The sequence below is a fragment of the Calidris pugnax genome, unplaced genomic scaffold (genome assembly GCF_001431845.1).
Source record: "Calidris pugnax isolate Ruff unplaced genomic scaffold, ASM143184v1 scaffold496, whole genome shotgun sequence".
Lineage (NCBI taxonomy): Eukaryota > Metazoa > Chordata > Aves > Charadriiformes > Scolopacidae > Calidris > Calidris pugnax.
The window spans coordinates 113,182-126,766 of NW_015091286.1; the positions used below are offsets into that span (position 1 = coordinate 113,182).

At 52.9% G+C, this 13,585-nt stretch overlaps 1 protein-coding gene across 1 annotated transcript; it reads left to right on the plus strand.

The window, feature by feature from the left end:
• The first annotated feature begins 1,366 nt into the window (after window positions 1-1,366).
• LOC106899050 (olfactory receptor 14C36-like) lies at window positions 1,367-2,335 on the plus strand. Its single transcript, XM_014960708.1, has one exon. The coding sequence runs from the start codon at window positions 1,367-1,369 to the stop codon at window positions 2,333-2,335; it is 969 nt and encodes a 322-aa protein (XP_014816194.1).
• Window positions 2,336-13,585: the final 11,250 nt, after the last annotated feature.

The window sequence follows — 13,585 nt, forward strand, 5'->3', positions numbered from 1 at the left end:
GCCTGGCACATGCAGAGGTTTGTCTAGAGGAGAAGGATGTGCTGCAGAGCAGGGCTTGATGGCTGCCTTCTCCTGGGGGTGCCTGCAGGATGTGACACCAGGTGTGCAGTCAGGGGTGCCCAGCAATGTCCTCTGCCCCTTCAGGGACTGTGTGCAGGGGCAGGTACTCTGCCGCCTGCAAGGATCACCACTCAGCCTGCCCAGGGATCTCCCCAAGACTGTGGGGAGAAGCTGCTGTTGGAAGTAGTGACCCTCAGGAAGGTAGATGCCTTCTTTTTTTTGAGAAGGAATTGCATGGATCGGGGCTGCTCACAGCTCCAGATCTGCCCCAGGACATTTGCAGAGAGTCCTTTTGAGGAAGCCCATAAGGGCACGATTCACCTGAAAGGGTAGGAGTCTGTGCTTTGAGTTTTCTCCTCTTGGTTGGCTGGGTGGGCAGTGGGAGATGGAGAAGGCACGGAGACCCCAGTTCTCGTTAGCACTTCTCAGACCTGCTCCTGAGCCCCTGCACACACACACACACACACACACACACGTCCCCGGGCAATGCCCGGCTGCCAGGAGGGCTCTGAAAGGCAGAGCTGAGCACAAAGGAGGTGGATGGGGTCTGTGAGCATTGTCAGGGAGGAGACTCGGGGGCAGAGAAGCAGCTCCAGGCAGGGACAGGTCCTGCAAACCGAGCCGTGGGCAGGGAGAGGGAGGGAGCTGCTCCTCGAAAGGCTTGGGAGGGGGATTCAGGCACCTCCCTCCCATCCTCTGCAGCTCAGGCACCTTGCCCGGAGCAAGCCACCGCTCTCCTCTCCCAGACAGCACAGCCTCTGTGCCCAAAACCACAGGGTTCAGGGCAGGAGTTACATCCTTGGCAGCTGGACCTCCAGTCCAGAGGTGCACGTGTCCATTGATCACCACACAACCAACAGGCGAAATACAAGTGCCCTCCAGTGTTGCTCTCTGTGAGGTGGAGAGCACAGATGGGTAAGGAGAAGGCTTCACTGTGTGCCCATCTGTCTTCCTCTCTTTGTTTCATTTTGTCAGAGCATAGACTTTTTCCCCCACTCCATTGAATTCTTGATCTTTGGAGCTGGGGTCGGGGTGGGGGTCAGCTTCTGGTCTGACTCTGGGAGTCCTGACCCAGAGGTGTCCTCATGGAAACTAGCTGTTTAAACACCATTATAATCACTCACGGAGCATGTCACTCTGTTGCTCGGGTTGGGGAATTCCAGGGAGGGGCAGCTGGGTCATTTGTCATTCAGCTCAGGGGGTAGAATTTCTGTGAGAAATTTCATAGAGTTCTCTCAGAGAAGTCTCCCCCAATTTGGCACTGCCTTTTCCTCCTTGGACAGGTTCCTCTGTCCAGAATAAGAAAATGTCCAACAGCAGCTCCATCACTGCGTTCCTCCTCCTGCCATTTGCAGACACACGGGAGCTGCAGCTCTTGCACTTCTGGCTCTTCCTGGGCATCTACCTGGCTGCCCTCCTGGGCAACGGCCTCATCATCACTGCCATCGCCTGTGACCACCGCCTCCACACCCCCATGTACTTCTTCCTCCTCAACCTCTCTGTTCTTGACCTGGGCTCCATCTCCACCACTGTCCCCAAATCCATGGCCAATTCCCTCTGGAACACAAGGGCCATCTCCTACCCAGGATGTGCTGCTCAAGTCTTTCTGTTTGGCTTTTTTGTTTCAGCAGAGTATTGTCTTCTCACCATCATGGCCTACGACCGCTACGTTGCCATCTGCAAACCCCTGCACTACGGGACCCTCCTGGGCAGCAGAGCTTGTGTCCACATGGCAGCAGCTGCCTGGGGCAGTGTTTTTCCCTATGCTCTGCTACACACGGCCAGTACATTTTTACTTCCCCTCTGCCACGGCAATGCTGTGGACCAGTTCTTCTGTGAAATCCCCCAGATCCTCAAGCTCTCCTGCTCAGATACCTACCTCAGGGAAGTTGGACTTCTTGTGTTTAGTTTCTGTTTAGTCTTTGGGTGTTTTGTTTTCATTGTGGTGTCCTATGTGCAGATCTTCAGGGCCGTGCTGAGGATCCCCTCGGAGCAGGGACGGCACAAAGCCTTCTCCACCTGCCTCCCTCACCTGGCCGTGGTCTCCCTTTTCGTCAGCACTGCAGTGTTTGCCTACCTGAATGCCCCCTCCGTCTCTTCCCCATCCTTGAACCTTTTGGTGTCATTTCTGTACTCAGTGGTGCCGCCAGTACTGAACCCCATCATCTACAGCATGAGGAACAAGGAGCTGAAAGATGCTCTAAGCAAACTGATGACTGGTTTCTTTTCAGAAGCAGCAATGAACTTCCCATCTTCTTCTACATCTCACTCATAATGTAACTCATTACACACCCTGTCTGTCTGCTGTGACCCAGAGCCTGTGCAAATAAAGAACTGTTTTCTCTTGCATTTAAACAAAACAAAGGACGTTGCACTGACATGTTTGTCCAACCTTATCTCTCCAAGATCTTTTCTGGAGCTGCAGTGTCTACTTCTTGTGTCTGAGGCTGAGGAGCCAGTAGCCACCATAAGCTGTGTCTTCCTCCCAGCCTGAGCATCGTGGCCCTGGGAACCACAGCCCCCTTGCTCTGTAAAGCAGCACCACCAGCTTGAGGGCTGTGGGAAGCCTGGGGAGGGGGTGCAGGAATGGCTGGCCAGGCCAGCACAGATGAGCTGTTTAGGGAGAACCTCTGTGGGGAGGTGGGATGTCCTAGGAGAAGAGCAGAACACTGTGTGTGTCCAGGGGAGACATGGAAAGAGAAGCCTTTTGCTGTGGGTGGCAGCTTGGGGCAGGCTGCCCTGTCCCTGGGGCAAAAGGAGCTGCCCGAGGATCTCCTGGGCCAATTCTCTCATGTATCCTGGGGAGAAAGTTTGGTAGCTGGGGCTGCAAGGTGCCCGCAGTGGAGGTCTCCTCAGCATGCCGGTTGGATGACCATTCTTAATGGCCTCCATTTCTTGCTGTGGGACCAGTATCGTTGGGGCCGCTCAGCTGGGAAGAGGGCAGGGAGGTGACAAGATTCGGGGGGGCTGGGCTGGCTGGGCAGGCAAGTGCCAGGAGGGGAAAACCCCAGTGAAGAGTTACGAAGACCAGGGGTTTTGTCAGTGGTGTCTCTGCTGCCCCTTGGGGCCTTTGGCAGAGGTGTCCCTCATCTCCAGGAACGACAAGGTGCTGCTGACAGGCCCACTGTGAAAATGGTGTGTCTGTTCCTTGACTGTGTTTTTCAGGGGTGAGTAAAGTTTGGTGGGGAGACAAACCAGAAGTCTGAAAGTGTGGGCACAAGCACAGAGACCCCGGTGTGATGTGCTTCCTCCTCATGGACTACTTGGATAGTCTCCCCATCTCCTGGATCGTAAAGAGACAGACCGTGCCACACTGCAGAGGTGACAATCAGTTTCTTGCACTAAGGCACCGAGTGTGTTGGCGATGGTGTCTGGGGTGTCTGTCACACACCTGCTCTGAGTACGGGTGGCTTTCCTCTGCAGGGCCATCTCTGCCCCTTCCCAATGCGTGTGTGTGGGAGCTGTGGCACCTCACGGAACTCTACAGGCCTGTGTTTGTCATTAAATGGAATAACTGCCCTGCCTTTGGGTAGGCAATGTGCAAACGGTCTGCACACAGCCATCGTTGTAGTCCATGGAGATCCAGCAAACCTGGCTGATGGAAAGACAGAGGGAAATGTAGCTCTCCCTGTGGTCCCTGACTCCATTTGATCAGGTGAATTCCTGCAGAAGCTGCCCAGAACAGAACCAATAGAGACAGGTTCTGTCCTCCTCCAAGTGGGCATCTGGTGGCATTTCATCAAAGATTCCCCACCAGTGTCCACGAAGATGCCCCCAGATGCTGCTATATGTCTCCATTTTGTTGTTCCACTAGAGCTCACAAGCCCAGAACTTCAGATGTCACTGGGCCTTTGCATCTGAACCCGTGTGTCCTGGCCTCCATCTGCGTTGATTTCCATGGGAGCTGAGACAAGCAGCTCACATGCAGGTGCCTATTGTGTGCACACCTGGATTGAGGCCAGAGGAATCCCACCTCCTGTGGGTCTGTGCTGTGCATGGGGGGCAGCTGAGGACTGTAGCCATGGACTGGGGGCTGAATCCCTTCCCTAAGTGATGGAAAATATTATAATTCCCTGTCCCTGTCGGGAGGTCCTGTCCAAAGCAGGAGACCTGGGTGGTTGAGCAGGGACCTTCTGAAAGAACTAAAGTGGAAGAAGGAAGTTTACACCGAGTGGAAGAAGGGATTGACCACTTGGGAGGATTACAGAGATGCTGTTAGACTAAGGAGGGAAGAAGCAAGGAAAGCCAAGGCTTCCTTGGAATTAAAATTGGCAAGAGATGTCAAAGTCAACAAGAAGGGGTTCTTCAATGATATTGGAGGCAAAAAGAAAACTAAAGAAAATGTGGGCCCGCTGTTGAATGAGTCGGGTGCCATGGTAACAGAGGATGCAGGGAAGGCTGAGTTGCTGAATGCCTTCTTTGCCTCAGTCAGCCTCACCTCCATCCCTGGAAAGGTGATGGAACACCTCATCCTGGATGTCATCTCAGAGCATCTGGAGGAAAAGAAAGCTATCAGAAGTAGTCAACAGGGATTTACCAAGGGGAAGTCATGTCAGACTAACCTGATAGCTTTCTATGATGTCATGACTGGTTGGATAAACCAGAAGAGGGCAGTGGACGTTGCCTACTTTGACTTCAGCCAGGCTTTTGACGCCATCTCCCACAGCATCCTCATAACTAAGCTTAGGAAGTGTGGGTTAGATGAATGGACAGTTGAGTGGATTGAAAACTGTCTAAAAGACAGAACCCAGAGGGTTGTGATTAGGGGCACAGAATCCAGCTGGAAGTCTGTGACAAGTAGTGTTCCCCAGGGGTCAGTACTGGGTCCAGTCCTCTTCAATAGAATCACAGAATCACCATGGTTGGAAGGGACCTCCGAGATCATCAAGTCCAACCTTAAAAAAAAAAAAAACGCAATAAAACTACCACACACCAACAACAAAACTAAAAATACAACACCCCACCACATCACACTGACCCACAAACGGATAATCTCGGGCACTAGAGCAGGCCCTGAAGAGCCACGTCTACACATTTCTTACATAGCTCCAGGGATGGTGACTCCACCACCTCCCTGGGCAGGCTGTTCCAGGGCCTGACCACTCTCTCAGGAAAGTAATTCTTCCCAATATCTAATCTAAACCTCCCCTGCCACAACTTCAGACCATTTCCTCTGGTCCTCTCATTATTCCCTTTGGAGAAGAGGCCAACCCCCACCTCTCTGCACCCTCCTTTCAGGTAGTTCTAGATGGCAATGAGGTCCCCCCTCGTCCTCCTCTTCTCCAAACTAAACATGCCCAGTTCCCTCAGCCTCTCCTCCTATGACTTGTTCTCCAGACCCCTCACCAGCTTGGTGGCTCTCCTCTGGACACGCTCCAGCAGCTCAATATCCTTCCTGTAGTGAGGGGCCCAAAACTGAACACACTACTCGAGGTGAGGCCTCACCAGTGCCCAGTACAGAGGCACGATGACTTCCCTACTCCTGCTGGCCACACTATTCCTGATACAGGCCAAGATGCCGTTGGCAGCCTTGGCCACCTGGGCACACTGCTGGCTCATGTTAAGCCAGCTGTCCACCAACACTCCTAGGTCTTTTTCTGCTGGGCAGCTCTCCAGCCACTCCACCCCAAGCCTGTAGCGTTGCCCGGGGTTGTTGTGACTGAAATGCAGGACCCGGCACTTGGCCTTGTTGAACATCATGCCATTGGCCTTGGCCCATTGATCCAACTTGTCCAGATCCCTCTGTAGAGCCTTCTGACAGAAGCGTCACCCAGAGCTGGGTGGCTACACACAGGCAGCTGCAATGAGCCTGCTGTGGCCCTTGCTCTTCTAACTTGTTGCTCTCTTTTCGCTTTTGGACAGCCCCTCAATCCCTGAGTCCTCAGATGTCCAGCAGCAGCTCCGTCACCCAGTTCCTCCTCCTGGCATTTGTAAACTCACAGGAGGTGCAGATCTTACGCTTCTGGCTCTTCCTGGGCATCTACCTGACTGTCCTCCTGGGCAATGGTCTCATCATCACTGCCATAACATGTAACCACCCCCTCCACAGCCCCATGTACTTCTTCCTCCTCAACCTATCCCTCCTTGACCTGGGCTTCATCTCCACCACTCTCATTAAAAGCTGGAAATTAAGACTGTTTCAGCTATTACATAGATTTCTTTTCTGCTTCAACTTTTGACTAAAATTTACATTCTGGGCTTGATTCAGTTTTCTGCGCAGAGGTGGCCACTGCATCCAACATGCCCTGTGGTAACTGAAGCACACCTGTGGGAAAAGTGGCACCAGAATCCTTGGGATGCATGAGCGAGTCTGCAGGCAGGGAACCTCTGGGATGGTGCAGGTCCTCACCTTTCTCCAGCACTGCTGCGTAGGCTGTCCAGAGGCCTCTCGAGCACAGCAGCACAATGTGTCCCCTTGGGTGCTGGCTGTGAGGTCAATTCTGACTACTCAGTAGTGGGGAGATACTCTGAGGTCATCAAGATCATCCACAAGGTGCCGCCCCAAAGATGAAATATTTGGGGCGGTCAGGAAGAGCCTGGGCAAGAGAAATGGGAGATTTGAGAGAGGAAAGAAAGGCTTAGCCGGCAGACACAAAATATTTAAGAGGTCAAATGGCTTAGAGCAATGTTGGTTTGAAAACACTGACTGTGAAAACATTCATGTTAAGCCCGAACACTGTCTCTAACCAGTAGCCTTAAGCCCTAACCCAACCTCCTCTGTGCCGTTCCTCACCCTGACAGTAACCCACAAGTACTAAACTAACTGAGGTTAGGCTGTCCCAAACCTAAATCCTTGCATCTAAGCCAACTCCCAAACCCATAATCTCTTATCCTTGCTCTTACTCTGTTGCTCACCTAGCCTTTATCCGTTGCATTAAAATGCTTGCCTCTTGCAATTTCCTTTCAGTATTCCGTATTTGTCCACCTAATTGCAGTCATTTGATAGTGTAGTTAAGGTGGAAGAGATCAAAGTGCACCTAATAGAAATGATTTTAGTTTAAAGGCTATATTTTATTACTGTTCAGTTTGTAGAAAAGGTGATAGAAGCATTCTGCAGTTGATGTTGATGCAGAGGGTCTCCTCAGGAGGTCTGCCCAGGTAGGAAAGGCAGTGCCTTGAGGTCTGGCACTGTATGGATAACCTTGCTCCTCACCTCCCCAACCCCACCATCTCTGTCATTGGCCACTTGGGATTTCCATCAGTTTTCCTTCCACCAGACTTCTCCACAGCTCCATTGCACCATCTCCCACCTGATCTCCTAAGAGACCTGGCTGCACCCAGGCACAGAAGGATCTTTCCTATTTGCAAGCAGAGAAGAATAAAGTATGTCCTTAATCTCAGTGTATGACTGCTGCTTGACACACTCCTTGTGTTTTTAACTTTGAGAAATAGATATTGTTGGCTTGCCTTGCACTTCCATCCTTTTAATTCTGAGAGTGTGACAGGTCCTTTGAGGAGGGAAACAAAAACTATAGCAGACAGGAATGAAGAGGAATTACTGGGTCACCAAGATAGATGGAAGTTATGGGCTTTGTCAGGTATGACCAGAGCAGGTATTCCCCAGGGCATAGTCATGGTCAGGCGGGAGGCAAGCAGTCTGCTCGCTTTCACACATATCCCATGTAAGCATTTTGATCAAACCCCCCCACGCTTCCGTAAAAAAAGACAGACATTGCAAGGTTAACGATCGGTGTGGTCTTCAGAGTCACATCATCTTGCTCCAGAGGTACCGTTCGGTACTTTAACATCCTGCTGGGTGATAGCCAGTGGCCGCCCTTCCGGCACAAAACAGTTGACACCATCTGTGGTACATAAAGAGTCATTTTGTGTCCCACTCACCCGAGCATATGACAGCACATTGCCCACACACTGCAGCTCCCTGTCCCACAGGGCACCAACCCCTGCTCCAAAGCGCGCTGCCCCAGGGACAGACAGCGTGGTGCCGCACTGCAGATCCCTGCAGACCACGGCGGCGGCTTTGGGACCAAAGTCTGAGTCACAGACAGATTTCCATTCCTTCCTGTCATGGATCTCCACTCGTCCTGAGCAGGGGCTGTTCCCTTCAACCAGCCAGACAAATCCTGGAGTAACCAAAGACTCCTGTGAGTTCCCAGAGCCCTTGGGCAGTTACAGGTCCCACCTTGTCCCACCTCATCTCCAAAGTGGCCACTGGCAAAGAGAATCCCAGCAGCACCAGGCTGTGGGTGGCCACATGAGCTGCTCTCAGTGCCTCTGCCATGGGGGACCTGGTCCCCAGCGCTGCCAGGCAGCTCCTGTGTGAACGGGAGGAGAAAGCTGGGAACCAACAGAGCCTGTGGCACAGGGTGGGCTTTCATCTCCCACCCCAGGCACTGGCGGAGGGTGGGCTGAGCCGCATCGGGGGTCAGGCGGTAGGGGGTCCCACTGGGCTTTCCTCAGGGACCGGGGATCCAGCAGGGACCGTCCCAGCTCAGCAGTGGGACCAGCCACACCAGCCCTTCTCCAGTAACCCATTGTTTCTCTGAGGGCACGGCCAGGTCCCTTCCCCCATCCCGGTCACAAAGGTGGGGAAGGGGCTGGCACCGTACCTGAACACCTCACTCCAGAATCATCACTGTGAGCACAGTATTGATGAACCCTTTCTGTGACAGTGCCTCTCCTGCTGTCATGCCCAGGAGATGCCCTCCAGCAGCAGCCTGCAGCCCCCCGTGCCAGCCCTGCTCCCCAGGACAGCCCCAGGGTCCGTGCCCTGGGGCTCCTCTGGCAGCTCCTGTGGCCCCAGCAGCACAGCAGCCGCCCCAGGGGGACACACAGCAATGGGGGCCTCTTGTTCTCTGTGCCCTCCACACACGGGCTGTCCTGCTCTTCTCCTGGGCCATCCCCACCCACAGAGAGCCTTTCCCCATGGGAGTGTGTCCGTGCTGGCCTGGCTGGCTGTTCCTGCCCCTGCTCCCCACAGGGCCTGGGGCTGAAAGGGCTGCTCTTCAGAGGGAGAGGACTGTAGTGCCCTGGAGCTACGGGGTGACCCTGTCCTGGGGGAGATGTTGAGGGTGGGAAGCAGACTCAGATGGACAGGGATCACTGTGCATGAGCCCCTTTCCATCTTCCCCTTCCTGATGGGCCTGTGGCCAAGGAAGGGGCTTGGTAGGACCATGGGGCATTTCCAGTGCCTCTGCATTTGAGTGCTGCACTAAATCTGGGCTGTGGGGTTTCAAACTCATGTCATGGTTTAACCCCAGTGGGCAGCCAAGAACCACAGAGCCACTCGCTCACTGTCCCCTGGGTGGGATGGGGGAGAGAACTGGAAGGGAAAAATTGAGAAAAATCGAGGGTGGAGAGAAAGTTTAACAGGTAAAGGAAAAGCTGTGAGCGTAAGAAAAGCAAAATAAAGGGTTCATTCACTCCTTCCAAGCATCAGGCAGGTGTTCATCTCCAGGGAAGTGGGGCTTCATTGTGCATAATGGTTATTGAGGAAGACACATGCCATAATCCCAAGCATCCCTGATTTCCTTCCTCTTCCCCCATCTTTTATTGCTGAGCCTGATGTCATATGGTATGGAATATCCCTGTGGTCAGTTGGGGTCAACTGTCCCAGCTCTGCCCCCTCCCAACTTCTTGTGCACCCCCAGCCTTCTCGCTCGCAGGGGAGTGTGAGAAGCAGAAAAAGCCTTGATGCTTGAAAGCACATGAAAACACTGTTGATAACACAGGGTTGTTTCAGTTATTGCTGATCAGGGTTGACACAGCGTCAAGGCTTTTTCTGGTCCTCAAACACTGTTTTGTCACAAAACCCCAAACCAGCACCCTATGAGCTACTGTGAAAACATTTAACTCCATCCCACCAAAAGTCAACGCAGTGTCATGAATCACTGCCCAATGTTACATCCCTTGGCCTCTGCTTGCAAACAGCCCCTCCTGGGATGGCAGAGTCAGAGCATCTTCACCCTCCAGGAAACTTTTCAGAAACAGGACTTGAAAATGTTGATGTTCTGCTGCCTTTGTTTTGTTTCAAGTACAGAGGGAGCCTGGATTGTCATGTACATCAGGGCATTGGGCAAGTAACAACACCTAAATGCTTAGGAAATGAAATTAGGAATAAAATTGCCACAGAAATGAAATTCGGAATAAAATTGCCACAGGTCTAAGTAAGAGACAAAGAGAGAAAGAAGAAAAAAAAATTGAGAAAGAAAGAGAGGAATTCCTGTAGCCTCCCATTCCTGTAGCATCCTTGGCTGTAGCCAGGATGGACCTTGCCTCTGTGCCCCGGTACGAGTGTTCAGATGGTGGTTCACAGGCACCAGACCCCTTTGGAAGGCCCCGGGCTGTCTGCCCTGCATCCCCTGGAGGAGGGCATGGCTTTCCTGAAGGCCCTGTGCTGCAGTTACCAGCTCGGTGTGAGTATCCTGTGCTCCCCAGGCACTTGCCATGACACTACACTTCTCTTTATGCCATTAAAATGAGGGGACTTCAGTGCAAGGGTGTGTATGCGTCTTAGTTTTGTAGTGCCTTGAACTCTCATAAATTCCATGGATGGAGCCCAGAGGGCCCTTCTGGGGCACTCCTGCATCTAGTCAGCTGAAGAGCTCTAATGTGCTGCCGGGAGGTACTGGACAAAGGCACATTCAGGACGCCTAAACATCCAATTCAGGATGGCTAAGGATATCCCTCTTGCCCCAGCTGAAGTGAATCAAGAAAGATTCCAGCAGCCGTGGATGGATGGATGGGGGCAGCTGAATCCCACTTCATCCCAAGGGCTAGAAGCCATCATTCCCTCAGCTGAATTCCTGCCCTGCACAGGGGAAGACAACCCTTCCCTGCCCCACCTTGTGTGTCCTTTTCTTTTGGGAAAGAATGGCATTTTCAGAGGGGAAAATGTACAGCTTTTGCAGGCAAGCACACTCTGGTACAACAGACCATGCTGCTGGAATCACTCTCTCTCTGCTGTTTAGAGAGGGACAACTGGTGATTACTTTGGCTGACTTGCAAGTACATTCCCCAGGGGTGACCCTGCTGCCTTTCAGGAGCTGTCAGCCCTGGAGCACCAGGGAAATCTCCAGGGAGCTGAGGTGGAGACAAAGCAGAGACAATGGCACCTTGGGCTGGGTCTCTTCTCAGCTCACCCAGGCTCCTAGGTCAGGAGGAGCTGATGGCACTGGGCAGCGCTGAAGTGAGACAGCTCTGACCAGGAGCAGCTCCTCTGCGAAGCCCAGCAGGGCTGGGGGCACTGCCTGCAGGTGACAAGGGGAAAGGAGATAGCAAGATTTTCAGAGCTCTCTGAAGTGGGAAGACAGCTTTAATCTCATTGCAAGAAAAAATCCCCCAATAGCCCTTAACATGGTAAGTGTCTGGCTGCAGGGTGAGGCTGATGAGAATCCTGGGGGGCTCTTCCAGAGCTGGCACATCCCATGGCTGATATGACGTGTCTCAGTGCAGGCTTCCAGTACCTGAAGGAGCCTACAGGAGAGATGGGAAGAGAGTGGAGTGATAGCAGGAGGGGTAATGGTTTTAAACTGCAAGAGGTGAGGTTTAGATTAGATCTTGGGAAGAAATTATTTCCTGTGAGGGTAGTGAGACTCTGGAACAGGTTGCTCAGAGAAGTTGTGGTTTTTCCTTCCCTGGAGGTGTTCAATACCAGGCTGGATGGGGCTTTGAGCAACCTGTTCTGGTGAGGGTAGAACTGGATGGTCTTTAAGGTCCCTTCCCACCCAAACCATTCTATGGTTCTGCTGGATTCTTTAGTGCAGAGGAGGAGGACAGGTTTCTTTGGAGCAGTTCTTATCTGCCAAAACCATCAGAGGGAAAGGGCATGACATCTCCCTTCTCCGGAGGACGGCTGCTGGGGTGGGAGGCTGGGAAGCCGGGGTTTGCACCCCATGGTGGCTAGGGCTGTCCTTCAGGGAGGTGTCCACACCCCTGGGAGCTGCGTGCCGGGTCCAGGACTCTGCTGCCTGCCAGGGTCAGCTCTCAGCCTGTCCAGGGAGCTCCCCACAGCACTGCAGGGGTCAAAGGGGTGAGCCCCGACAAGGCAAGGTTCTGCAAGGGGTCAAGGGGGTGCTGCATGGGTCAGGGATGCTCATAGCTCCTGCTTACACCCTAGACTTCTGTGGAGGGGACTTTACATAAGTATGATCAGGGCAGCCTTGTCCTGCTTAAGTCTGTCCTTGACTGTGTGCTTGGAGTTTTCGCTTGCTTGGATGGGCATGAAAATAAGGCTGGCTATTTTAGAAAAGGGCTGGGGCTCCTAATCCACCACTGTGAGGTTTGTGAGGAACATCAGCTAGTGCCTTCACCACCCATCAGTCTGCAGAGAGCACCAGCATCGCCTTCCCAGCTTCATCAGGGTTTGAGACGTGCTGTTCGGTGCCTGCTGACATGGAGAGGCCCATGGGCAGTGTCCTGCCTTTGGGAGGTGTCTGCAAAGCAGAGCTGAGCACGCGAAGAGTGGGATGAGGTCTGTGAGTGATGACAGGGCATAGACATGGGGACAGAGAAGCAGGTCCCAGCACGAGCAGCTACAAGCAGAAGGGACATAGCGGGGGAAGGAGAGGGGTCTGCTACCAGAGATGCTGAGGTGGGGGCATGGAGGGGTGGATTCGAGGACCTTCCTGCAATCCCCTGCAGTTGAGAAGCTTTCCCTGGAGAATTCCCCTGGTTGTCTCTGTCACCCAGCAGAGGCTCTGCCCTCAAGGCTGTGGGTTTTCTGTCTGAGTCCCCTCATTAGACACCTGACCCCCAGGGAGGAGAAACTGCTGAGTGACCGTCTGGCTGTCCCTGTCCTGCTTCCCTCTGCAGAAATATCAAGGCATTTCTACGTGTTTCCCTGGCAGTCCGTGCTGCCTTTATCCCCACCAAGCCTGCAGGTGCTGGGCACTGGCAATGAGCAGAACGCCCCATCTTTAGGACATTCCTTTCTTTCCCTGGGGGGGTCCTGCTGGGCTGCAGACTGCCCTCCACCGGGGCACAGCTCTCCCATAGCATCTCGGTGTCACCTAGGAGACCCATGGAGAAGACACATCTCCTCGCCCTGCACTAAGCGGCAGCCCCTTTGCCACTCGGGACCCACAATATTTCTCTTTCAGTCCAACAGAAATTCAAACATTTCCTGCACCAAAACCACTTCTCTGGTGTGTTGGGAAACTGGAACCAACTAAAAAAACCAACATTTCCAGAGCTCTACTCCGTAGTCAGGTGAATTCAAAGTGACAATTCCGAAAGGCTCTTTTCTATCACATGAGTAGAATACAGCTAAAAAGCTCTATTCCATTCAGATTTAATCTGAAATCACCCCATGTTCCTATTTAACAATTGCTGCAGGGCAGGAGTGACTTCTCCAGAGACGTCAGCAGAGCCCCTGCTCTCCTGGCAACCTCAGCCAGTACCAACCACAGCTCAAGGAAAAGGGACCTGCACGAAGACGTTACTGAAAAGACAGAATAATTGTCAGGGATTTCTACAAAAAACGAAGTAGGTTTTCCTCAGAGAAGTCTACCATAACTTGTCACTCTCTCTTCCTCATCGGACACAACCGTGTGCCAACAGGCACCAG

Coding starts and splice junctions, on each gene's coding strand:
- LOC106899050 (XM_014960708.1), top strand. CDS start 1,367: ATGTCCAACAGCAGCTCCATCACTGCGTTCCTCCTCCTGCCATTTGCA.